This window comes from Siphateles boraxobius, unplaced genomic scaffold (assembly GCF_051911475.1).
Source record: "Siphateles boraxobius isolate OS27281-9 unplaced genomic scaffold, OSU_SipBor_1 22, whole genome shotgun sequence".
In the NCBI taxonomy this organism is placed as follows: domain Eukaryota; kingdom Metazoa; phylum Chordata; class Actinopteri; order Cypriniformes; family Leuciscidae; genus Siphateles; species Siphateles boraxobius.
Genome location: NW_027508833.1, coordinates 39,832,335 through 39,858,064, shown reverse-complemented (window position 1 = coordinate 39,858,064; position 25,730 = coordinate 39,832,335). Strand labels below are relative to the sequence as shown.

The window sequence follows — 25,730 nt, the reverse complement described above, 5'->3', positions numbered from 1 at the left end:
TGTCAAGATTAGAACATTTTTGATGATAAATTATGAAAGATGATGCCCAAAAGGGGAGGGGCCTAATAAAAAAATACCGTTTCTATGGTAACGCAACGTCCAATTTCAAAACGGTTTTTACAGGATGAATTCTGAGTTCGTAAGCTTTCAAATGATACCTAATTTATGATAACTACTAAAATATGTGATATAATAATAATAAAAAATTCTATATATATATATATATAATATATAATATACTTTTTAGAGGACATTTACTTTACTTTTTAAAATATAATTTTATCTTTTTTTATTGACAAATACTAGATTATGTTTTATTATGAACTTTTAGCATTAAAAAAACCAAAGTTTCAGTTATTAAAAGTGTGTACGTCGACTTTTTGTGACAAAGGTCAGAAACTCCTGTAATGACGTCGATTTTTTGAGGTGCACTCTTGTCATAAATTCATATATTACTGTTCATACAAAATTTGTAAGAAAAAAACAGCGCTAAAATATCTATTCAGGAGATTTAGACCATTCCAACGATATATAGTTTGTCATGATTAAATTAGGATTTAATAGTAATATTTTGAAGTAAATTTCGGTTGCCCGTATACGGGCAAGTGACAGTTAAGGGGTTAGAGCGTCTTGACGTCGAAGATTTTCTTTTCTACATTTTTTGTTTGGTAGTTAGTTTAGTTGAATTAACTCTTAGCTAGTTTGTTTTGTTTTATTGTTTTCTTTGATTTGGCATCTCTCGTGCTCGCCTTCCCACCTTGTGTTTTTTTGTTTTTGTTTAATGTCGTTATTTTGTTATTGTTCTTATTCCTTGTTTGTACATGTGGTAAATATTATTTTTCTTCTTTGGCACTGAGGATTAATAAATCCTTTTGAGCTGAGAGTACGGTTTTCTTTTCTTGTTCTGTCCTGCACTTTGAGGTACACACACTATTTTTATAAGTGTTATTTCCTTATTAACTAGTCAACGAAAAAAAGGAAGTAACATTTATGGGGGCTCGTCCGGGATTTGAACCCGGGACCTCTCGCACCCAAAGCGAGAATCATACCCCTAGACCAGATTAGAGCAGTTAAAATTTGGTGCTTTGGTCACAATTATTTCATACTGACCAGTGGATGTTCAACATGGCGCCTCATGGCAAAGAACTCTCTAAGGATTTGAGAATTAGAATGGTTGCTCTCCACAAAGATGGCCTTGGCTATTGGTAACACCCTGAAACTGAGTTACAAAAATAAAAAAATAAAATAAAAAAAGCTATAGATAGAGCCACTTTAATAAAGGCTTTTTAATTTTCTAAAGAAGAGTGCCTTGGATTCCCTTTTCTACAACACATTGAACTCTCGACCCCAAAGAGCACCTTCTAATACTTTTTTTGAACTCCTTGAGCACCCTGGACTTTTTGTCTCTTTCCAAAAAAAGCTATGACTTCGATATAGTGATGTGCCATCATAATGAGATTTATTAAACATTGTAAATGAAAAACATTTGCAATAATAAACATTTACAATAATAAATTGGGGGAAACTCCTTTCCTCAGATTTATTGAAGCTTATATGCAAAACGCACTGCAACTGCACAGCGAGAGACTGACTCACTGATTGGCTCTGCTGCAGCAAGAAATTACACAGAAAAGCAGGCGAGTGTAAATGTCAGCATTATTATATATGTCTAAAGAATTGAAGTCTGTTAGGTAAAAGAAGAGCTTATTGATGCAGTTCAGTCTGTCTGATATTTTATTCCAACCGTTACTCCTGATCGGAGGCTGCCGTAAATATTTAGTTGGAACGTAGAGTTACGTTTAAACTAAGTTCAAAATATTTAGTAGTTCGTAAGTTGTAACTTAGTGCCCATTTACGTCAAAACTAGGCTAAGTTGTAATTTACGCACAGCTGGTGCAACCGGCCCCTAAACCCTATTGAGCACATGTGGGGCATCCTCAAGCAGAAGGTGGAGAAGCGCCATGTGTCTAACATCCAGCAGCTCCTCTTATGGAGGAGTGGAAGAGGGTCCCAGCAATAACCTGTAGTGATGTGTCCTTCATGAACAATTCGTTCATTTTGAACGAATCTTTAATATGACTCGGGACTACCGAGTTGTCTCAGAGAGTGATTCGTTCATTTTGTGTTGACCGCGCATGCGCATTGCACAACATATGGGTTCTGAATCTGTACTGGAAACAGAAATGATTAGTTCATCTCTCTCTCGAGTCTTCGGGTTCGGGACGGGTCCGAGTCTTTCGTTCTTCCTGTCTGTCCAATAGAGACTATGCTGTCAGTACCGGAAAGAGAAATGATTAGTTCGTCTGGTTCGGGTTCGGCTGGGTCCGAGTCTTTTGTTCTTCCTGCAGTCACATAGAGGCTCTCAAATGCTGTCAGTACCGGAAAGAGAAATTATTAGTTCGTCTGGTTCGGGTTTGGCTGGGTCCGAGTCTTTCGTTCTTCCTGTCTGTCCAATAGAGACTATGCTGTCAGTACCGGAAAGAGAAATGATTAGTTCGTCTGGTTCGGGTTCGGCTGGGTCCGAGTCTTTTGTTCTTCCTGCAGTCACATAGAGGCTATCAAATGCTGTCAGTACCGGAAAGAGAAATGATTAGTTCATTTTTTTCGAGTCTTCGGGTTTGAGTCCTTCGTTCTTTTGTCACGTGACTTGTAAACGTATTGAATAGCCTACTAATTCACAACCTTTTTACAAACAAGCACGTAGTTAATGTAAAATATAATAGTAGTTAATTAATGTTTAATATATAATAAAACACACCACAGATGCACAAGAAACATTTAGAAAAGAGACGGACAGGGACAATAGGCTAATAAGATGGAACTTTTATTTTTCAGATAATGTTTATTGCACATATTTTGTATTTTAATTCAAACAATATACATTCAGACGCAGTCAATAACACGAATCTAATGTTGTATTTGATGCGAGATACCAGCGGTCACGTGACAAAAGAACGAAGGATTTAAAGCCCGAACTCGAGACTCGAAGAAAATGAACTAATCATTTCTCTTTACGGTACTGACAGCATAGCCATGGACTGACAGGAAGAACGAAAGACTCGGACCCGGCCGAACCCGAACTCGAGATTCAAAAGATCATAATCATTTCTCTTTCCGGGGTCGGCCCAGCACACAGATCCGAGTCAGACACTGGAGAGTCGACAACTAACGTCTCGAGACACGAGAGGAGAACTAACCTGATAAATATGAAGTTGCAAAGGAAAGAACGTCTCGGATCAGGAGGTGAGGTGAACCAACAGAATCAGACTGCAATAGCCTGAACTTAAGATCCAACAACTAATCAAAATATAACATTTCGGTTTCTTACAATTTGTCTTTGGCTGCATTACCCTATAGTTTATTTTTATTCTTTTTACAAATGTAATCAACATTTTCGTAAGTACTAGATGTGTTGGGATATTTATCATGCCATTTTAATTATATTATGCTGAAATGAACGAACTGACTTGAAAAAAGATTTGTTCATTTTGCTGAACGAGACTCTAAGATCCGAGTCAGTAAAATGATACGAACTTCCCACTACTAATAACTTGAGCAGCCCATGTGAACTCCATGGCCAGGAGGATTAAGGCAGTGCTAGATAACAACGGTGCTCACACAAAATATTAACACTTTGGACACAGTTTTGACGTGTTCACTTACGGTGTACTCACTTTTGTTTCCAGGTATTTTGACAATAATGGGTGTATGTTGAGTTATTCTCAGAGGACAGTAAATATCTACTGCTAAACAAGCAGCACATTGACTTCTCTAAAATATATTCAAGTTTCATTTCTATAGTATTGTCCCTTGAGAAGATATACTAAAATGGTTGCTGAAATGTAAGTACTCACTTTTGTGAGATACTGTATATATATTGAATAAATATAAATGATTATATTTTATTATAAACATGCATAATTAAATATATAATTTATATTTTATAACTTTATATAAATTAAGTAATTATTTATATATTATCATATATAATACAAAAGCAATATATATATTTTTTGTAGTACTATTTTAGTGGCTAGCTAAAGACACTGATATTGAGTACTATAAAACATTAAAAAAATATGTTAGGGGAAAAAAGCATTGAGTACTGTTTAGGGTGGCCCCAGTGCAAAAACAAAATCCTGAAGGAAATATTAATTACACCATAATCTAAGGCAAGATGTAATTATAGTCTTACTTTTGATGCTTTCTCAGCTTTCAGCTTTCTGACCAACTCCCCCTGTTCAGACACATGCCCGTATATGGCAGCAGGGGAGGAGTCAGGTGAAGGGGCGGGGTCAGATGAAGGGGCGGGCTGTGGAGGAGATGATGTGGGAGGAGCCAGGCCTGGTTTGTAGTCTTGACCAGTGAGCTGTTTGAACTCGGCTTTGACAGCCAAGAGCTGTTTTACTGCAGCATCTACTTGCTCCTGTAAAATGAAGATGACATGGTCAACAGTGAAACCCCAAAACAACCACAAAAAAAAAGATGGTACAGTTAAGGAAAGACTAAACTCCTAGCATGATGTCTGATCTAAAACCGTGTGAGCTGCGTTCCCGTATACTTCTTAGAGAGGTAGCTATAGCAGAGGTAGCAGGCACATTTATCTCTGCTCTGCAAAATAACATGGGCATAATCCAGTAGGAAATTTCAAAAGTAATCTGTGCAATAAGGACGTGAGGGCGGAGAACATTTCACACGTTCAAGTTTATGCGAATTTGCAATGTTGACCGAAGAGAAATCGGCTTTATATGAAACTGACTTCTATGTGACAATACACGGTTAAAGTCAGCATGAAATGGAAGTTGTGATAATCGTTTCTTCCGTATTGTGACATATTTGAGAGAAACAAATGTAGGGCGGACTTGATTTTGTCCATTGTGAATTGATTAGATAGTTGGATCATTGTTGTTTGCTATTGCTGTGATCTCATGCGAGTGACAGGTTTTTCCACCCTTGGACCAAAAAACACAAACCCAGAAAAGAGATGTTGTTGCAAGATGGGGGGGCGGGGGGCAGTGGATAAGACACATGCCTTTGATGTGAGAGACCCGGGTTCGAATCCACTGTGAGACACCAATGTGTCCCTGAGCAAGACACTTAACCCCTAATTGCTCCAGAGGCGTGCGACCTCTGACATACATAGCAAATGTAAGTCGCTTTAGATAAAAGCGTCAGCTAAATTAATAAATGTAAATTAAAGATTATGAGGGTATACGAATAAATCCTTTATAATCAATACCGCAATATTCCACACAAAAAAAAACACAAGAATTGTCAATTGTGATTTCATGGTGACTTTAACAATGGACTTGTTGGCCTGTAAAAGTTCACACCTGATCGCACCTTAAAGGGATAGTTCACCCAAAAATATACATTTTGTCAGTATTTAATCTCCCTCATGTTGTTCAACCCCGAAAGACCTTCGTTCATCTTCAAAACATGAATTAAGATATTTTTGATTAAATCTGAGAGCTGGATCACTCCTCCATAGGCTTCTAAGGGATTGAAACTTGTTCCCCGAAAAGTTATTTAAGACATCGTTAAAATAGTCCAAGTGACTACAGTGGCTCAATCTTAAGTTTATCAAGCGACGAGAATACTTTTTGTGCGCAAAAAAACAAAAACAACGACTTTATTTCAACTATTGATTTCCTTCTCTGTGGGCCTCGAGTGAGTTCACTAGTGTAACAGCGCTTCTGTGTTATTTTAAAGGCACACTATGTAGAAATTGTGTTTTTGTCAAACAGCGCCCCCTAGAGTCGCTGTGGAATACTTGCACTGTCGTAAGTGGGACTCTTGTCTGGTTCCTCACGCGGTCAGATTCTCTTACCTAGTCTCTTCCGACCGCGTTTTCTTTGCTTTTTCCATCGTCGAATATCACGTCTGAAATGCGTGCTTCATATGTTGTTGTTGATGTGTGTGACGTCGTTGCCGTAAAGCATGTCGTGATTCTCGCGAGATTTGTCGGGGGCGCGCCTCTCAAACTTGCATTGCTGTTTTTTCCAGCGGTTTTTCCCCAAGCTTTACTACCAGGATGATTCGCCCTACTATGAGTTGGTTTACCACCGAAATGACTTTGAAGCTGTTATATTAAGGTACAATTCTTGCATAGTGTGCCTTTAACGATGTCTTTAATAACTTTTCTGGGCCGGCAAGTGTCAATCCCTTAGAAGCCTACGGAGGAGTGATCCAGCTCTCAGATTTAATGAAAAATATCTTAATTCGTGTTCCGAAGATGTACGAAGGTCTTACGGGGTTGAACAACATGAGGGAAAGTAATTTACATTTTTGGGTGAACTATCCCTTTAAGAAAGCACCCTAAATGAAGAAGACCCTTAAGCAACTGATGACCAACAGACCTTGGGTGCTTTTTCAGCCTTCAGTTTTCGGACCACCTCGCCCTGCTCAGCAACACGAGTGAACGGACAGCCGGTGTAGGAAGGGCTTGGGCTTCCCGTTGCAGAGCTCTTCGGTGCTGGGGTGGAAGTAGGTGGAGTCATACCGGGTTTGTACTCCTGTCCGGTCACTTGTTTAAACTCAGACTTCAAGGCCAAGAGCTGCTTTAATGCGGCGTCCACTTGCTCTTTAGGGGCCTTGTCTGTCTTGAGCTGTCTGACCAGGTCTCCCTGAGCCACAATGCTGGAGAACAGAGAGGACGAGTCTCCTGTTGCTGATGGAGCAGGGCTGGAGACGGGAGCCGGCTTGGCCTTGCTCAGTGGAGCAGACTCAGTCTTCACCTGGAGGAAGAACAATATGAAAAGAGTGATCATTTTTTTCAATGTTTGACTTGTTAGGAGAACAATTGGATCCAGTTCTGTGCTCACAGGTTTAGCGGCTGTCTGGCTCTGGCTCTTGCTCTTGTCCTTGGAGCCAGCAGTGGGCATCTCTTTTGTGTGTCCGTCTGGGATATAGAGCAGGACACAGGGACTTTCCTTGCAGCTGTGGGGGCTAAATGAATAGATTATATGAAGTACAGAATTAAAACGGAGTATAAAAACAGAAAAAATAGTTTAAGTGACTACAGTGGCTCAATCTTAAGTTTATCAAGCGACGAGAATACTTTTTGCGCGTAAAAGAAAAATACTTTATTTCAACTATTCATTTCCTTCTCTGTGGGCCTCGAGTGAGTGTAATATATGCAATTTGTAATTCACATTGTAATAGCGCAGCGCTTCTGTGTTGTACGTGTGACAAAAATGAAATAAAGTAGTTTTTTTGTTTGTTTTTGCGCGGGGCGCAGGGACGGTCACCGTGATTTTACCAAGACAGACATGTTCCTTGATCAACATATTTTGTTGATCCTGGAACAACATTCCTGTCCCAAAATTTAGACCATACCCTATCCCTAACCCCTAAACCTAACCATAACTTATCCCTAAAATTAGAGGGAAATAATAGGTAAATAACTTGACATAATCTGTAAACTTGTCCCTGAAATCTGATTGGTTGATCTGAAAGTTGTTCCAGGATCAACAAAGATGTTGATCCAGGAACATGTGCTACTTTGTGAAATCACGTTCACCGCGGAGGGCCGCGGGCCGCAAACTAGCTTTACGCTATATGCCCTATGTACACGGCATCGGTTGTCTATGTGTAACAATGCCTAGTGTATTGTCCCTGTTAAATAAACAAAACAAAAAAATAATAGTAACAAAAGATTCATAATATTGTGTTAAACTGATTAGAGGTGCAACCTGATTGGCTCATACGGCTGATCACAGATGTAGAAACCCCGTCTCTGCAGCTGTATGATGTCACCTTTCTTCAAGTCCTTCAGGCAAGGGTCTCCTATCATCTTCTCCTCTACCTGGAAACATAAATAAATAATAATACATATAAGATTTTAAAAAGTTTATACACTACTGTTCAAAAGTTAGGGGTCTTTTTAAATAATGTAATACTTTCATTCTGCAAGGACACAACTGATCAAAAGTCCCAGTTAAGACATTTATAATGCTACAAAAAATTGTATTTCAAATAAATGCTGTTTATGCTTTTGAACTCCATATTCAAATAGTAAATGATAGTAGTAGGGCTGGGTGGTATATCGAGTTTGTACAATATATCGCTATATTTTTTTAAAATGATATGGAAAGAGGCAATACCGTTTATATATCGATGCAGTAGTTAGATATGAGAGCATCTGAAAAATAGCGGAGGACGCAGTGTGAGCTGTGCAGTGAAAGAACAGTGCAATTTGTCCTAAACATGACACAAGCTTTTATTAAGCGCTTCAAAATAACTGGTAAGATATAGTTAACAAGTTTAAAGCAGCTTGCCCTGTCAGATACTGTTGCTGACTGACAGATAAATACTGGTGTTTGAGATGTGGTGCTTTCCTCAGTGTTTAACTTACATTTCACTGGTATATTCTCCATCTGTAAATGTTAGAAAGTCAAACAAATGACAGTCCATTTCACTGTCAGGAGAGGACGAGCTTCTGCAAGTGAATCTCCGCTAATATTCAAGCTTCCGTTAATGAGCGGCGCTGCACGCATGCGCGCCAAACAGACGAGCACAACAGAACAGTAGCGCAATAATTCTGACTAAAATACATATTGCTAAAATATTTGTTGTTGGAGACAATAAAAATGTCCAATATGTGGAATTTTAAACCTACAAGTATTTTTTTATGAAAGTGACCATTATAATGGGGTAATCAAATGCAGGCTAATATAATTAGTTTGTGCTTTTGTTTTTATTTTCGCCAAAAGCATTGTTTTTGTTTTTAGATTGTAATGTCACAATGTTAGATTGTAATGTGATTTTAACCACCTTTTTGCACATAATATATTGCATGGCCTACATTACATTCACTATATTTGTTTCCATATCTTTCAATATCAATACTGTTTGGATATCACTGAGCAGGATGTGAAATACATTTTTTTAAATAAATACAGATTTTCTTTATCCAAATAGAAAAACGTAGAAAGTACCGAGATATATATCGTATATCGCCATTTAACCAAAAAATACGGAGATGTGATTTTTTGGCCATATCGCCCAGCCCTAGAAAGTAGCCTAGAACAGAAATGGAAGCGAGAGAATGTGATTTTTTTTTTGCTGTTCACACCACCAAAAAACTGCCCAACTTTGGCACAAATGTAACCACAGAAACACTTGAGTACCACACCTTGCTGTTCTTGTTGATGTAATCCTTGAAATCATCATCCTTGCCCAAGACAGGTTTTGTAATGAGGTGCTGGTAGTGGACGCACACAGTGGGCAGGAGGGGGGCGCGGCTAGATTCAGTGAGCCATGTGATCTTAGTGGTCTTTTTATAATCCGTGTTCTCCAGGTTCAGACGACCATCTAGAGACGAGATCGCTCCACTGCTGTCCCTGCAGGCACCAGGACAGAAGACATCAGCAGTAAATCTTAGGGGTGTAACAATATAATACCAAATGTAGCATTTTAATCAACATTTCATTTTTTTTTACCTTTAAGACATCATATGTCTTGCAGTATCGCAATAATATCGTATCGTGAGTTCAGTATCGTGATATGTATCGAATCGTGACATGAGGGTTTCATTACACACCTAGTAAATCTACATGTAAATGCACATGTATAGGGCTGAGAAAGAATATTACAGGGCTGTGTACCATTGCTTACATACTAGTAGTTCCACATGACAGTGAAATACTAAACCATATTAATGAGCCTTTAAAATATAAATTAAGCTCAACCGCATGCATAAAATTTGCCGAGGCTCATCGGCAAAAGTAGTGATTATGAAAGTCAACAAAAAAACAGACTGAATATTTTAATAATCTATTTATAAACAAGTGTTTTCAGGTTCAGTGTCAACTGCAAAGATGAAGTTGACTCATCTCAGTATAGTGGACGTGCCGATTGAGACATGCACGTTAAGTTAAAAATGTCTTGGTACTAATTTAGCTTCCACACGAACACTGGGATATGCACCTAATAATAGCGCACATTTATCGGTTACCATTAACTTTAGAGCGAGCAGCCGTGTGGCTAACATAGGGCTACTGCTAACATGTTTCAAATGATAAGCCATGTTTGAGGTCGATGAATGATAGGTGAACGTTTGGATTTCCTGACCGAAATAATACCACATGGACCAGTCGTGTTAATGATCAGTCCGTCACGCACTGTGTGACTTTGCCAATTTTTTTTTTTTTCTGCGACTTTCTGATTAATTAACATTTGGTCAACTAAGTCTCTTTTCGTCGACTATTAGGGGGCAACTCTAGAAATATTTTTTTGAGCAATGACAGATAAAATTATCCGTTGAATTGAATTAACTGTTTTAGACACACATAATGATAAGAAACATTTCTTGATGACCAAATCAGCATACCAGGATGATTTCTGAAGGATCATGTAAATAAAGGATGATGCTGAAAATTTAGCCTCGTTACCAGAAGAATAAATTACATTTTAAATTGTATTAAAATAGAAAACAATCATGTTAAATTGTAACAAGAGTTGGCGCCAGAGCACACAAAGTGAGGGGTCATTAAAAAGTTTTACCTGTGGATTTTGGTGATGATGATGTTTCCCCAGTTGATGAAGGTCACGGTCTCACCCTCTGTGAAAGTTTCTGCGTCAGCACCCTCGATAAAGACCTTTGGCCCGTACCACACCTGCTTCATTCCCACATCTGCATTCTGCAAATCCCCACAAAAGAGGATGTGTGTGCTGGTCTATATGTACATTCTGCATTTATTTGATATAAAAGTTGCAGTAAAGTGACCCCTTCTGTTCAAAGTGGGTATCGCATACAATATTGTTAAAGGGATAGTTCACCCAAAAATGTAAATTCTGTCAGTAATTACTCTCCCTCATGTTGTTCAACCCCGTAAGACCTTCGTTCATCCTCGGAACACAAATTAAGATATTTTTGATTAAATCTGAGAGCTGGATCACTCCTCCATAGGCTTCTAAGGGATTGAAACTTGTTCACCGAAAAGTTATTAAAGACATTGTTAAAATAGTCCAAGTGACTACAGTGGCTCAATCTTAAGTTTATCAAATGACGAGAATACTTTTTGTGCGCAAAAACCAACAAAAATAACGACTTTATTTCAACTATTGATTTCCTTCTCTGTGGGCCTCGAGTGAGTTCACTAGTGTAACAGCGCAGCGCTTCTGTGTTGTACGTCACACACATCACATGACCAGCGTCGGCCAATCATGAGCCTACGTGTGACGTAGCTCTACGCTATCACACTACGTTAACTGACTAGAGGCCCACAGAGAAGGAAATGAATAGTTAAAATAAAGTCGTTTTTATTTGTTTTTGCGCACAAAAAGTATTCTCGTCGCTTGATAAACTTAAGATTGAGCCACTGTAGTCACTTGGACTATTTTAACGATGTCTTTGATAACTTTTCGGGGAACAAGTGTCAATCCCTTAGAAGCCTATGGAGGAGTGATCCAGCTCTCAGATTTAATAAAAAATATCTTAATTTGTGTTACGAAGATGAACGAAGGTGTAACCACCCAGAGTTGGGTTCCTGGTTTTCTTTCTTCGTTGGTAATACCACTACTATGCAGTAGGGGGCTCTAGGTGTCATACTCCCTTGTATATAGCCGTGTAGGAGAAGAAGTTAGGACAAGGTGTGCAGAGGGAAGCATGGTTCTTCTCTTTATGTTCACACACTTTGTTTAGAGTCCAGATTGAGAAACTATTGTTTCAAGCTCAATCAAGTAAGTGTTTTTCTTCGTCTTATTTGTTATGTCAAATAACTGAGGTTATTTCTGTGTAAGCTGTATTTAGTTTGTTTTGGGGGAAGGGGTTTCGGCTATTGTTTGGTTTGTGACCAACATTTAATGCTAGTATGTATTTGTTTTGTTTGTAGAAGGACTTTTTGAATGTCATCTGTTTTTCATATGTTCGATGAGGCTCAAGGCTGGAATTCGACTTGGAACATGAGAATTCTATACACTAAGGATAGTGTTTTCAAAGCTTGACTGCAGTCATTTGGAATCAATGTGGAATACAACTTGTAACTGCTTCACCTCTGTCACGGGACGATTATTCCTTTGCTGTCCATCACTGCCAATTGAACCATTGACTCTATGATACAAAACCTTGGATGTACTCTATGGATTACAGGACAATGAAAAACTAAGGTCTTCATCTAAGGTTTATTTTTTTGCTACTCATCAGACAGTATTGCATTAGTGTGAAGCTTTAGGGTGTGTTATTGTATATTCAGTGTTTGCTGGGTGATGAAGCCATGTAAATACTTTTGTGTGGGTCATCGGATATAAAATGAAAGCATTTCTATTGGCGTATTGAGGTTTATCTTTCAACTGTTTCTTCACTCATTATATTCTCAACAAAATTTGGTCTGTGGGGCCCTCCCTCAAAATTATCTTGTAGCTTGTCTCACTAGGAGTGAATAGGTAGACGGTTACAAAGGTCTTACGGGGTTGAACAACATGAGGGAGAGTAAATACTGACAGAATTTACATTTTTGGGTGAACTATCCCTTTAAAGTCTTTATATGATGACTTCACAAATGAGTGACAAGCAGCAAAGAAGAGCATTCGGTCATGGCTACTACTGCTCCTTTATTTAAGTTGTTTTGAAGGCACTTTCGGTACGTAGATGATGATGCTACATTAAATTTTCCTATGCATATTTAATTATTATATCTTATATCTCAGATGTAAATTTAGTTTCTTTGTTTCGTGAATTGCACAATCTGTTTCTGATATAGTTGATGCTAACTATATGCGATGTAAAAGCCTTTGTTGTGCTTATGCGAACATGACTCTGTACACTTAGGATTCAGTATTTTGCATTTTACAGTTTTACATTATTCCTTGGGAAACAGTAAACCTTGGAAACAATCCCTGTGTCTGTTGTCTTTGGGAGGCGTTATCTGACTGCATACTCAAGCAACGCGTTTGAGATAAAGGGCAGAACAATGTGACTCAAATGACAAAGCCCAATTTATATACCTGTCTTTCTTTATCTATTACCTACCTACAAATGAATTGATGAGAATATTTTTTATGGTACTGAGAAGTTCTTTAGGCGTGTGTGCATGCAGATTCATTTACCTTGGGATGCTTGGCAATCTCTTTCATTTCCTCCTTGGCTTCAGATATGAAGACTGGCACAACCTGCGAGCTTAGTAGGGCAGTGTATCTTGGGGCTATTGGGTCAATGACCTATACGGGGAGGGCAAGAGAGAGAGAGAAAGAGAGAGGGGAACAAATGATTCTTTAGATACGTCCATCAAAGCTTCTTTGCTCTCACATTGCTCTGAATGGTGGTCACAAGAATAATGAAACGAGATGAGCAAGGACAGGAAGAGAAGAGTGATATGAAGAGCAGGGCAAGCCAAACATTGCACCAAACAGACACACAGGTGAATAATTACTGCCCAAAACTGCTTTATTTAAGTAGGTTTATGACATCAACAGAAACTATCAATGTTCTCTGACTGGGAAATGAGGGAGTTAACAACAAGAGTTGAAATCAAGAGCAAAAAGTTTGAAATTAGTCACTGGGGAGCGCTAAAGCTAAGTTTGAACTTCTCAAAATTAACATATTTTCACTTTGTATAGAATCTGCCAGAAGCTGTATGAGGGGTGGAAATGAGCGATAAACACAGAGAGAAGCTGCAGCATATGACAGGAAGTCAGAAGGGAAAAAAAGAGCAAGAAATCTGTGCCTTCAATGAATCCGAGGTGCAAGATTACAGACCAGGGTTGTCCAAAATACCAATTATTTCAGTAGGTGATACAATACAACTACAATTTGACAGTTCTCAACACCACTACAATTTGACAGTTCTCAACAATCAACATTGATAACAGGAAAAACTAACATACAAGTAAATATTGGTTGGCCGATATATCGACAAGGCTACATGTAAATATTCTTGTCAGACAAAAAAGAAAGAAAGGAGACGCGATCTGATTTCTCATAGTCATGTTGACTTCATAATAGACAGCAGGTATATCAGTTTGTAAGGTCAAACTTTTGTTATACGTTAAAAGAGCAGCCAGGAAACTGCAAAATATTTGTCTTTCATGGAAGAAAGAAAATAATAAGGTTTGGAACGACTAAATGAGAGATTTTTCAGTTTTGAGTGAAGAATCCATTTGCTAGATGAATAATCCAGACTTTTGGGAAAGCCATAGATCAGGAAATAGAAAGTTTGATGGAAAGGAGGAGCAGACAATACAGGGGAAACACGAGGAAGAGGAACAAGAGGAAGAGGAGTAGGAGTACCTTTTTACAGCTAACTGGCAGCTTGTAAACAGAAGAGTGAGATGCACTTTAATGTAGAGCTGGGGATACAGAGCTCAGAGACAGACAGGACGGGAAGCGTTTCAATGTGATATGATATCACAAGCACTCGATTACCGCTCCTGTGCCAAACCTAAATCGGCGAACTTTAACCAGAAGTTGACCCACTAATTTTCTCTGAACAAATTAAAGGGGTCCTATTATGCCCTTCCACACAGTCTTGATTTTGTTTTTTGGGTGTACTAGAATATGCTTTCATGCTTGATTGTTCAAAAAACACTTTTTTCACATATTTAACATTATTACTGCTCCTGTCTCCCCAGTCTGTCCCGAACGGGTCATTTTCGATGAAGCCTCTCCTTCCGAAATACGAAATGTGCTGTGATTGGTTAGCTGGCCCAGTGTGTTGTGATTGGCAGCGCTTAGCGTGTGTTCGGTAAATATCCCGCCCCTCCATAACCGCGAGTTCTTCTCTAGTGTAAATATAAAGGATTGTGTCAATCTCGAACCTGATTCAGACCCTGACAATGTTAAAGCAGCACTATTCAGTTTTTTTAGCTTAACTGAACAGCTTCAGAGTTATTGGAATGGTTATATGACTCTTTTCGGGTTGAATTGTGGTCGTCTCGCCCCCCTCTGGTAACTTTGGGCCGGCGGACCACCGTCAGGAAGTATCGCGTGATTTCAGATCACGCGATGTAACGAATTGCTTTACGGCATACACGCATACACGCCCCCATCCAGGATCCGGCTAGCTATAAGAACAACTATCGTCATGGCTAAACCGGCATATAAGAAGCAGAAAGCTAGGAAAGCATTGTCGGAGGAACAGAGAAAGAAGAAACGGCAGACTGACCGAGCGAGGAGTTGATTGATAAAGTTGATTCCTGCGATTATCATGAGAACAGTTGTCAATATCTCACATAATTATCAGGACATAAATAAGCCTACATGTTGTAAATAGTGTAAATGAGCGCAATTTGCAAACTATTATGATAAATTGCAATAATCATGTCTAACACCATCATAATAACGGGCATTGTTATGAAATAATGCGACGTACATGTAACTTTATTGATGTCATCTGAGATTTAGGCTCAGGTTAGCTTAACGCGGTAGGCTACATTATTATTATAAAGTGCAGAGGCCGTGAGTGCAGATCATAAACTGTCACGCTCTGCGTGAGTTGTATTTAAGACAGTAATGTTAAATACAAGTACTCTACAGCGACTCTAGGGGTCGCTGTTTGACAAAAACGGAAATCCTGCATAGTGCCGCTTTAACAAAGAAAAGGATCATCCAGAACGGATTTCATGCACGGATTTCACAGGACGTTTCAGAGTGGAAAGTCTTTCTTGATACAATTAGAGATGCACCGATTACAATTTTCTAGGCCGATTCCGATTTCCGATTTTTCATTGAGTTTGAGCTGCCGATACCGATTTCCTTTTTTCTAACCACTTCACAGAACACACAAATATTTATATTCTCTCTTTTCTTTAGTAGAACATATTACATTTTGCATTGAACATCCTTTGAACAGTAATCGCTATAAAATAGAACTATATAAATAACTCCTGGTGTGGGAAATTCACACACATCTAAAGTGCAGTGTTATGGAAGAACCATTTCCTTCTTTTCACATCCAATATCCAACTAAAGAAATGTGTTAATTTCAAAAAGAAAATTAATTTTCTTTTCTGACATAGCCTACTCCAGTTCTTGTTAAAACACACCAGACATTCAAATTCTGTGCATTTTGGGCACTTTTTGTGTGAAATCATATTTATTTCGTCCATCAAAAGTGTGCTTTCACTTTAATTTAGCGTGAGCAGCGCAGCAGAAATAGGCTCTTCGTAGAAACCCACGCTTCACTGCTGCTCACACGACACTCCTTCTCCCGGCGTGAACGCACTCATTGATTAACATGCACGCCGAAAAAAAATTCACGCTGCTCACGCTTGCGGTGTGAAACGGCCGTAATTCACCAGGTTTCCTACATGTGCGTTCCGTGTGCACGTGTGATGCTGATGTTGCGCGATGTTAATCATGCGGCGCCAGAGTGCATTTGACCGGCATAAAATCGGCATATGTCAGACTGACTGGCGACCGGGCCGATCACGTGAAAATCCCCCAATTCCTGTCACCAGCCGATCAATCGGTGCATCTCTAGATCAGTTATCCACCATTTAATCATGACATTTGTTAGAAAACTATGGTTATACAAACAGTAATCGATCACAAAAACATAGTTAATTTTCCTAAGGGCCGGTGAACAGCCATACAAAAGCGAGAGCTTACAAAAGCTACTGTATAGTAAACAACACTATATCAACACCAATGTTGGCTAGAAGGCGGGCGTATAGCAACAACATAAAACTTATAATTAGAACTTAATAGAAAACGCAACAACAAATAATAAGACATAGTTATAAGTTGTGATTCATTAACAACAGATCCATTTCAGGAGATGCTTTTATGTGTAGCCTGCATTGTGGTTCTGGACGCCGTTCTCCGTAAAATGTGCAGAGCACAGGGACACATCGGGATTATAATGTTCAGGAACAGTGTTTAAAATAAATTAACCATTATAAGTGTGTCAGCCTTAGGAAGTTCAAACAAATGAGATGTGGAAAAAACAGGGTCTCTTTAATTAACATAGCAGGAGCTCACCCGTCTGCTTTCACAAGTATTCTGTGGGCGGAGATTATTTAAAGGAGGAGCATTATGACCGGAAAAATCACTCCATTCTCCCTTTGAAGTGGACTTTGAGTTTTGTAACCTTGCAGATCTGTTTTATGCTCAAACAGCAACATTACACACTAACTAAAGTTGAAAAAGTGAAAAAGCATAATAGGACCCCTTTAGGTTTTAAAGTTCCTTGCTAATAAAACTCCCACGCTTGACGTTGAGGTTTGTTCTCATGTGTCACGCATGTCAATCATGCATGTTTTCACGTGTTCAACTTCTGTGCATCATTTCTGTATGTGCTTTTTTCAATGTTTATATGTGAAAATAAACCATTCGATTCATATAAATTACGTTTACAATGCCTTTATGAACTTTTTGAAGGGTCAAAGGTTTTGTTAGAATAGACTTTCAGGAACAGGTTTCTCTCAGGTTTCATAAATAAAAAATAAAAAACCTTCATTTGTGTTTTGAAAATGAACGCAAGTACTGGAGTTGGGTTTGGAATGTTATGAGGGCTAGTAATTGATGACAGAACTTTAATTTTTGAGTGACTTAGCCCTTTAAAATAAATAATTCACCTGAGAATAAAAACTAATGTAAATGATGACAATTTGCATTTTTGGGTCAAGTATTCAATTAAAAAAAATGGGTGAAATAATGAATGGTGCCAAATCAACAAAATAAATGAAGACGAAAGCTAACAGCTAATGAGCAGAGTGTTAAAGAGCGCAGGTCATGCTTGATGCAGGAAATGAGGTGTAGATAACGGGTCAGATGCAGAATTACAAACGTGTGCAGCTTTTGAAAGATGGTGGCAATAAGACTTGAAATAAAAACATGAAATCACAATTAAAAGCAACACAGAACAAGTAACTCCTGTTTTAATTATTACTAATTAATATTAAGAAATTACTCTACTATCATTTTTTTGACTTTAATAAACAAGTAAATGCAAGTGCATTTAAGTTAGTCACAGAGAATGAGAAAGTGGGAGGGGGGTGACGTGCAAACCTAAAAAGCAGAGAGAAGTACAAAAGATAAACAGAATATCTGGTGCGTACCGAGGGACTGGAGAGATTACAGGCTAAAGTATTTAAAATTAGTTTCAAATTAAAGGTTTGCTTGACAAAATATGTTAGCCAGCTGCTCAGGGTATTTAACTAGTGAATGAATGGGATGACAAGGACCAGCTGGAGATTAGGTGCAGCCATGATGGACCCTGGACGTGATTTTAATATTTACCTTCTTGTTGAACGCCCAGATCTTGTCCCACTCCATATTGACTACAGATCTCGAGCCTCCCTTTAACACAGTGGAATGGACAGGAAAGAAAAAAGGATGTGAATCAAATTGGTTAAGGAATTAAATCTGAATTGTAAAGACTTCAGATGTGGGAAAACACTAACTATAAAGTTAAGTTTTAATAGCTATACTAGCTACATTTATGGACCAATGATGTCTTTTATAAAATTGCTGTCAGTGCCATTTTATAAAGCGTGCAATTAAGAGTGATTTTACCAGTGCCACGGCAAATAAACCACAGTAGATAAAATCATTGTAACAACTCTGCGGCTTTTGTATTCTTGGCCAAAAGTCATTCTAATTGACCCTTCGCTAAGCCCCGCCCTCCTTAGTTACTGTTGCTACTAGGGGTGGGAATTGGCAAAAATGTTATGATTTGATAGTATTGCGATATTTGGGCCACAATTCAATATTATTGCGATTCTCAATATATTGCGATACAGCAAGTATTGCGAATTCGATTATGCGATATTGTGATTTATTTCCCCCATATTACAAAAAATGAGGAAAATAAGACCGCTCAACTCACTTTAAATGTCACATTTAATTCTGTAAACATTATCTTCTACACATTAACTGAAGTGCAAAAACTTGTTCTTGAACATTCAGGACACAGGACCTTATTACAGGACACGACGTAATTATTCTCTGAATAGGAGACCTCTCACATGAATGTTGAGCTCTAGACTTGCTACGATAGTCGGTGTTACATGGTGTCGCAACAACGGTTTCATCACTTGCCCACCGCGGCACCGCAACAACAACAAAAAAGTTTAAAGTTGTTTACGCAACAGTATCTGATTACGCAGTATCCGTTAAATCCTGCCTGTATTACACACACACACACACACACACACACACACACACACACACACACAGAAAAGACGCGGGTCAGTATCGAGTTCTCTATTGGGCTTGAACAAACCATAACACACAAATCATGCCAAAATGTCCGCTTTGTCGAGTGTCCTCATAAGAGCAGTCTTAAATGATTTAAATAAAGTCTTAAATGAACGTAGAGATTTGTGAGAAAATGGGACGCTTATCAGATTGCGTCTCTGTCTCACATTGCACTGCATTAACGAATGTACAGCTTATGTAGCATACGCTCAACGGCTGTCCGAATTCGCTGATTCGTTTTCATTCACTCCTTCAGATAAACTGTTAGTGGACTGACCTAGGGAATAGGCCTAACTTAGTGAATGAGAGTTTAGGTGGCCATTTAAATAATAAAAGATCGATACTTGGTGCCCGTGTATCGATGCAGTATTGCCACAGAGAATATTGCGATACTATGCTGTATCGATTTTTTTCCCCCACCCCTAGTTGCTACGCCTGTCAAGCTTTCGCGTCTAGCACGTCTATTACAGTGTGTATGCAGCGGTGTCAGACATTCCCAATCAGATAATTAGCCATTTTTGGCGATCATGTGAAATATCTGAGAGAGCAAGACAAAAGGGACTGCAGTAAGTTATGCATTCGAGGGATATATCCACGACATAATATGCAACCAATTAGAGAATAATTACATAAAAATTAAAGCTAAAGCCTATAGTCGCATCAGCCGCACCTCATACGCTGACCATTCACATGGGAAACACACAAATCGAGGAACAGCTGTGTTCGTGCACAGCAGGGTAAGTGAAATGTGAAAATAATCTAATAATTATAAATCAAACAGCTTATCCATAAATCTTGTGGAATAACACTAACACCGGGAGAGCCGCGATCGGATTGGGTTAAAGTTACTCAGTCAGGGGTAGTAGGCCGTCGATTAACAAAATGCTGAAATATATTTTAAAGTATGTCAGTGAGCCTCCGTCTTGTCTTTAATCGTCTTATTTTACGTTAAAACATGTGCATTATGAACAAAGAACCATCATTTTCAAGCAATATGTGTTTTTGTTAATCCTGTGGACATTTAGTTGTGAATGGGGTCTCACACACACTCCTGATCCACGCACATCCCTTCTCACCTTGGCTTTTAGATTTTCAGGAAGAAAAAAAATTCCACTCCCCCGTCCAAACTTTTAGGATACCGGGTATCAGATTTACACAATCCACACGCACAACGCTTCGGCATGTTTCCCTCGCTCGAAAGCTTGCCAGACCTCCCGCGTCTAGTTACGGTTGCTAAGACACGATTGGCCAGTGACGGTTTTCGGGCGTGGCTTAGCGAAGGGTCAATTGTGAGAAATACACATACCTGAGCAGCAATGAATTGTTTGAGCCCCTCCACAGTCATTCCTCTACGTAGCACGCCTCTGACTGTAGGGAAACGAGGGTCATCCCTACAGAAAAGAAAGATGAGGAGAGCAAGAAAAGCATTACCATACAATTCAAAAGAGTTTTTCTATAAAGTAAAGACAGTGAGGACTCTCATGATACTCACCAGCCATCCACATAGCCCTGGTTGACAAACCAGGTGAGCTTCCTCTTGGAGAGCAAAGTGTTGTTAAGATTGAGTCTGGCGTACTCCCAGATGTGCGGTTTACGCAGACCAATAGCATTTATTACCCAGTAGAACTGCTCGTCTCTGTCATGGTACTCAGTGGTACGCAAGGCATGAGTCACCCCCTCAAGACTGTCCACAATGGGGCACGCAAAGTCATATGTGGGGTACACTCTGGATGGTAGGAGAGAAAAAGGAAATATAAGAGGAACAAATGAGGAAGCGTCATTGGTGACACTGCATGTAGTGCCAAATTTGTTAATGTTCTTCAACAAAAAAGAAAAAAAAACAGAAGAAAATATTATACAATGATGAGTAAAGAGTAAAATAAATCATGCACTCTTTATTTGTGCTTATAGACCATTTCAACAGCTATTCGTCGGTCTAAGGAAGTGACGTCTTTCGGTTAGTAGCGTAATCAAAACAATGGCGGGATGCGCTTGATGTACAGTGGGATTGCGATCATTTATTTAATCCTGCTATTTAAAATATCAAAATTAAAATTAGGTCCTTGTTGCTCGGTAGTTGGGTCCTCCCTCTGGCCCGAAACGAACCTTCTTTTGGAAATTAAAGTGTGCAGATCTCCGAAAAGCGAGTCTGGATTGCAGCAGTGAAGCGAGAAGGCTAAGCAACTAGCAATATACAGCACACATTTCAATTCTGGTGAGTAAAACACTAACTGTAATGTATTTCTTTACGTTAACTGTTTAAAGGGATAGTTCACCCAAAAATAACAATTCTGCCCGTAAGACTTTCGTTCATCTTCGGGAGACGAATTAAGATATTTTTGATTAAATCTGAGAGCTGGATCACTCCTCCATAGGCTTCTAAGGGATTGAAACTTGTTCACCGAAAAGTTATTAAAGACATCGTTAAAATAGTCCAAGTGACTACAGTGGCTCAATCTTAAGTTTATCAAACGACGAGAATACTTTTTGTGCACAAAAACAAACAAAAATAACGACTTTACTTCAACTATTCACTTCATTCGAGTGAGTTCGCTAGTGTAACTGCGCAGCGCTTCTGTGTTGTACGTTATGGGATAACTGATATATCTTAAAATATGCAAGTGCCATATTTGTCTCAAGATGCACACCAGTAATGTTTTTTTCTAAGGCACGTTTATAAAAGCTACTTAAATACCCTAATTGAACTAAGGCCTAATCCTGGCTTTATCTACTAAGCCCCGTCTGTAAAACCGGGCATTAGTCAAATAAAACTTTACACACAAAAAACTAAAAAAAAAAAGGATGGATTGACTAAATATGAACACACACACACACACACACACACACACACACACACACACACACACACACACACACACACACACACACACACACACACACACACACACACACACACACACACACACACACACACACACACTGAAACTAGGGCTGCTCGATTATGGAAAAAATCATAATCACGATTATTTTGGTCAGTATTTACATCACGATTATGTAACACGATTATTTCACATGACTTTGGGAACATGTTGCATTTATTAAAAGACACCTTTCAACAACTCTTAAAAAAAAATCTAAATTTGAACTATTATATATTCTTTTTGAACTATTAAACAGACCTGCAAACTCACAAGTGGTGAAAAAGGTGACATGTTTGAAAAATTCATTTGTTGAAGGGGGTCACCAGGGCATTATTTACCTTAATAAAGGACAATTTATTAAACCTTAGTAAATATGTTTTGTCAAATTCTTACATTTGATCAAATTCAGTTTTAATAAAAAGGGCTGTTATCCATTAAATTAATTTACACTGCATAATTACAACTGTAAAAATATTATGAGATTAATGTTTAAACAAATAATGAAATAAAAGATAAAATCAATGATACCTTTAAATAATAAATCAATAGGTGGCAACAAGTGACCGCCTTAATAAATGAATCGAGTCATTCATTAAAACGATTCGTCCAAAATAATGAATCATTCAGTAACTTTTCTTCTATTTTCGTCGGTGAAATAGAACAAAACCAGTCAATACTGCGTCTAAAATGTAAGTTACTACATATAAATTAGGCTACTTGTTTATTAAACTATAAATTCAATGTAACATTCGCAATCGTGATATTATAGAACAGCTCTTAGTCGTGTTATGTTACTTAACTAAATCATATATTATAAATAAAAAAAACTCAACGTTTCTATCTCAGTATGTTTCTTCTGTGAGTTTTTTGTGTGAGCTGTTAGGCTCATTTGTTTTGATTTCTCCACTAATGCCTCTCACAAATAGACAGCACAGCTTCCAGAAACTATCCGTTACCGATCTCTGTTTACACTGACTGTATAAGATCAAAACCATCTCGCGTTTCGATCGGTCGGGCAAGTAAAACTCTCTTTCACTTGTAACTTAAAAATCCCCTATTCCCGGACAAGCGTTAATGTCGCTCCCTGTGTTCATTCTCGATGCGTTTCGTGCTGTAAAGCGGAACAGATGATCAGGTCATGTGCGCGCGCTGCCGTTCGCTTTAACTGAGGCGCTACAGTGATCGAGCAGAAAGAGATCGCGACAGCTCGAGAGACGTCTTTGGTCTCACTCCAGTCTATATTAAATTAGCCAATTGTTATTGTGAAGTTTATTGTGCTTGCAATTTATGACTGTATAGGCTGAAAGAGTTTATGGCTTTGGGAGGGATGGATGTGCGCGTGACACAAGACAAAATAAGAGTGTTCTTGCGAAACAGAACATGGCAAAATAATCGTTTTTACTCGATTGTACTATTTTGGAGATCGTTTGGAGCCAAAATCGAAATTGAAATTCGATGAATTGCACAGCCCTAGCTGAAGCGACCCAATTCCGATTTTTTTGCCCCTATGCGGCCTGCATCTGATTTTTTCATGACAGTCTGAACGACACAGATCCGATCTTTTCAAATGCGACCCAGGCCACTTGGGTATGTGGTCCAAATCCGATATGTATCCGATCTTTTTAAATGCGACTTCAATCTGAACGGCCAGGTCACATGTATCCGACCCGCACGTCATTGATATGCGACAAACGTCATAATTCTGCGTTGAAGTAGGCGGGAATGAGAAGATAAACAACAACTGGCGGACGATGCTGAGACCAGTCAATGGAAGGGAAGCGAGGGTTCTGATTTAATTAATATTTGGGGGGACAGCTCTATTCAGGTAGCCTGGCGGAGCCAGACCTATCAAGTTGTTAGGTCTGGGAACTCTGGGAATTGGCATACCTCAATCCGATGGGCGGGATAAACAGTTGTCTTTCAAATTCCCTCTTCACGCAATAGGACAGCGCTACAACCAACCAGAGGAAAAAGACGGCTGTGGCTGAGTGAGTCCCATGCGTTTTTCCACCAGTGGAGCTAGTTGATATATTAAACTTTTGCCGTATCCGGTCGTCAAAACGCCGAACACATCTTCCTTTTTTAAGAATGACTTAAGTGACGTTCTCTTAACTCCAAATCATCCAGAGTCGCGGCCAAAGCCGATTCGAAAGACCAGCTGCATCTACTTTCTTTTCAAGTAGCAGGGAAATCACCCTATGGAAATCACGCGGAACCGTCACAACGCTGCCGTCATTATGTTAAGCCCGCCCACCTACTCTATACACGATGTGATTGGCCAGACCAGAGTTTGGTTTTCCCAGCTCAAAAGCCTATGGAGAGTTGCTAGACCACACTTTCAGCAAAATAATTTTTGCTGCCGCTAGGGTGCGTCTAGATTTCTAGGCTACCTTTCAGGCCATGTTTAGCTACTTCCGCAAACAACAATTGACGTCGTTAGGGCTGCAGCTATCGATTCTTTTTGTAATCGATTAATCTAGCACTTAATCGATCGATTAATCGAGTAATCGGATATTTTATTGTGTGTGTGTTTTATTAACAGAATAGTTATATTAAACTTGTGTCTATTTCAGTTAAAGCTGTTATAAGTTATATACTATAAGTTATATAGTATGCAAGTTATAAAGCTATCTCATATGTGAATTTTCCTTTAAGATGTTATAATATAACCACTCTAAGCATCTAAGCATATTTGTGTATTCTGGTAGTTTAACGCTGAAGAAGAGCTGGAACGTGACTTATTGTTGAACACGCAGTAAAAGCTGACGCACTTTTCCCCCGTGCGTTTTAACTGAAAAATTAGTACTCTGAATCTTTATTAAAAACCAACAGGCTGGTGACTTTATTTTTTTGTTGTTGTCTGTAACTATTTGGCAGACGTGAAATACAAACAAGGTCTCGCAAAGACTGCAATACAATATTTGTTCCTCCATCACGTCGCGGTGTGTACAGTGAATGCATGCTGAAATTATTGTTGCGTGGCTATATAAAAGTTTAAGCATATGTGATGCATTGATGCAATTGGTCTGACTGGCGTGTGTGTGTGTGTGTGTGTGTGTGTGTGTGTGTGTGTGTGTGTGTGTGTGTGTGTGTGTGTGAAGGGGTTCTTTTTTTAGGCTATACTCTCTTGCAATTGAACGTGATAGTTACGTTTACTACTTAAAAATGTCATCAAAGCTAAAAATCATATCTAGTCAAACCGCATCACGACATCGCTACAAATACAGTACGGGATTAAAATCAGCGAACATCAATAGGCTTAGACTACGTTACCTTGTTTCAGCGAGTTAAGTGTATCAAGTGAATTAAGTGTGTAAAGATCCCACACTTTAGACAATTTCTGCCATTTATTTACATATTTATTCTCCGCCATCGCGCCAACTAAATTCAAAATATATGCTTCCTGAACAGGTCCGTGTGAATAAACGGTCCGTGTGAAACAATCAAATCCCTCCGCCGCGCGTATAGTGCCCGTCACGGGAATTTAACGAGGCTTCGAGGCAGAGTTTTTGCCTCGAGAAATTTTTGTACTCGAGTAACTCGAGGAATCGTTTCGGCCCTAGACGTCGTTGACCGTTGAGTACTCTTCTGCGCATGCGGGTCACTTCTGGGTCATTTCGAGTTCACGTTCACACAGGAGATCACAAAAGGTCGCATTTAATTCGAAATGTGAACGGCCTTGCAGAAAAATCTGATTTTTAAAAAAA

At 38.9% G+C, this 25,730-nt stretch overlaps 1 protein-coding gene across 1 annotated transcript in view; it reads right to left on the bottom strand.

Annotated features, from left to right (window-relative positions):
• eprs1 (glutamyl-prolyl-tRNA synthetase 1) overlaps positions 1 to 25,730 on the bottom strand; it is a 69,118-nt gene that overhangs the window by 28,541 nt on the left and 14,847 nt on the right. The window contains exons 10-19 of the mRNA XM_077240128.1: positions 20,634 to 20,867; positions 20,448 to 20,532; positions 18,182 to 18,241; positions 13,051 to 13,161; positions 10,507 to 10,643; positions 9,137 to 9,344; positions 7,695 to 7,807; positions 6,825 to 6,948; positions 6,360 to 6,737; positions 4,196 to 4,426 (exon numbers count right to left, since the gene is read on the bottom strand). Coding sequence (XP_077096243.1) covers positions 4,196 to 4,426; positions 6,360 to 6,737; positions 6,825 to 6,948; positions 7,695 to 7,807; positions 9,137 to 9,344; positions 10,507 to 10,643; positions 13,051 to 13,161; positions 18,182 to 18,241; positions 20,448 to 20,532; positions 20,634 to 20,867 — 1,681 coding nt within the window. The remainder of the gene's footprint in view (positions 1 to 4,195; positions 4,427 to 6,359; positions 6,738 to 6,824; positions 6,949 to 7,694; positions 7,808 to 9,136; positions 9,345 to 10,506; positions 10,644 to 13,050; positions 13,162 to 18,181; positions 18,242 to 20,447; positions 20,533 to 20,633; positions 20,868 to 25,730) is intronic.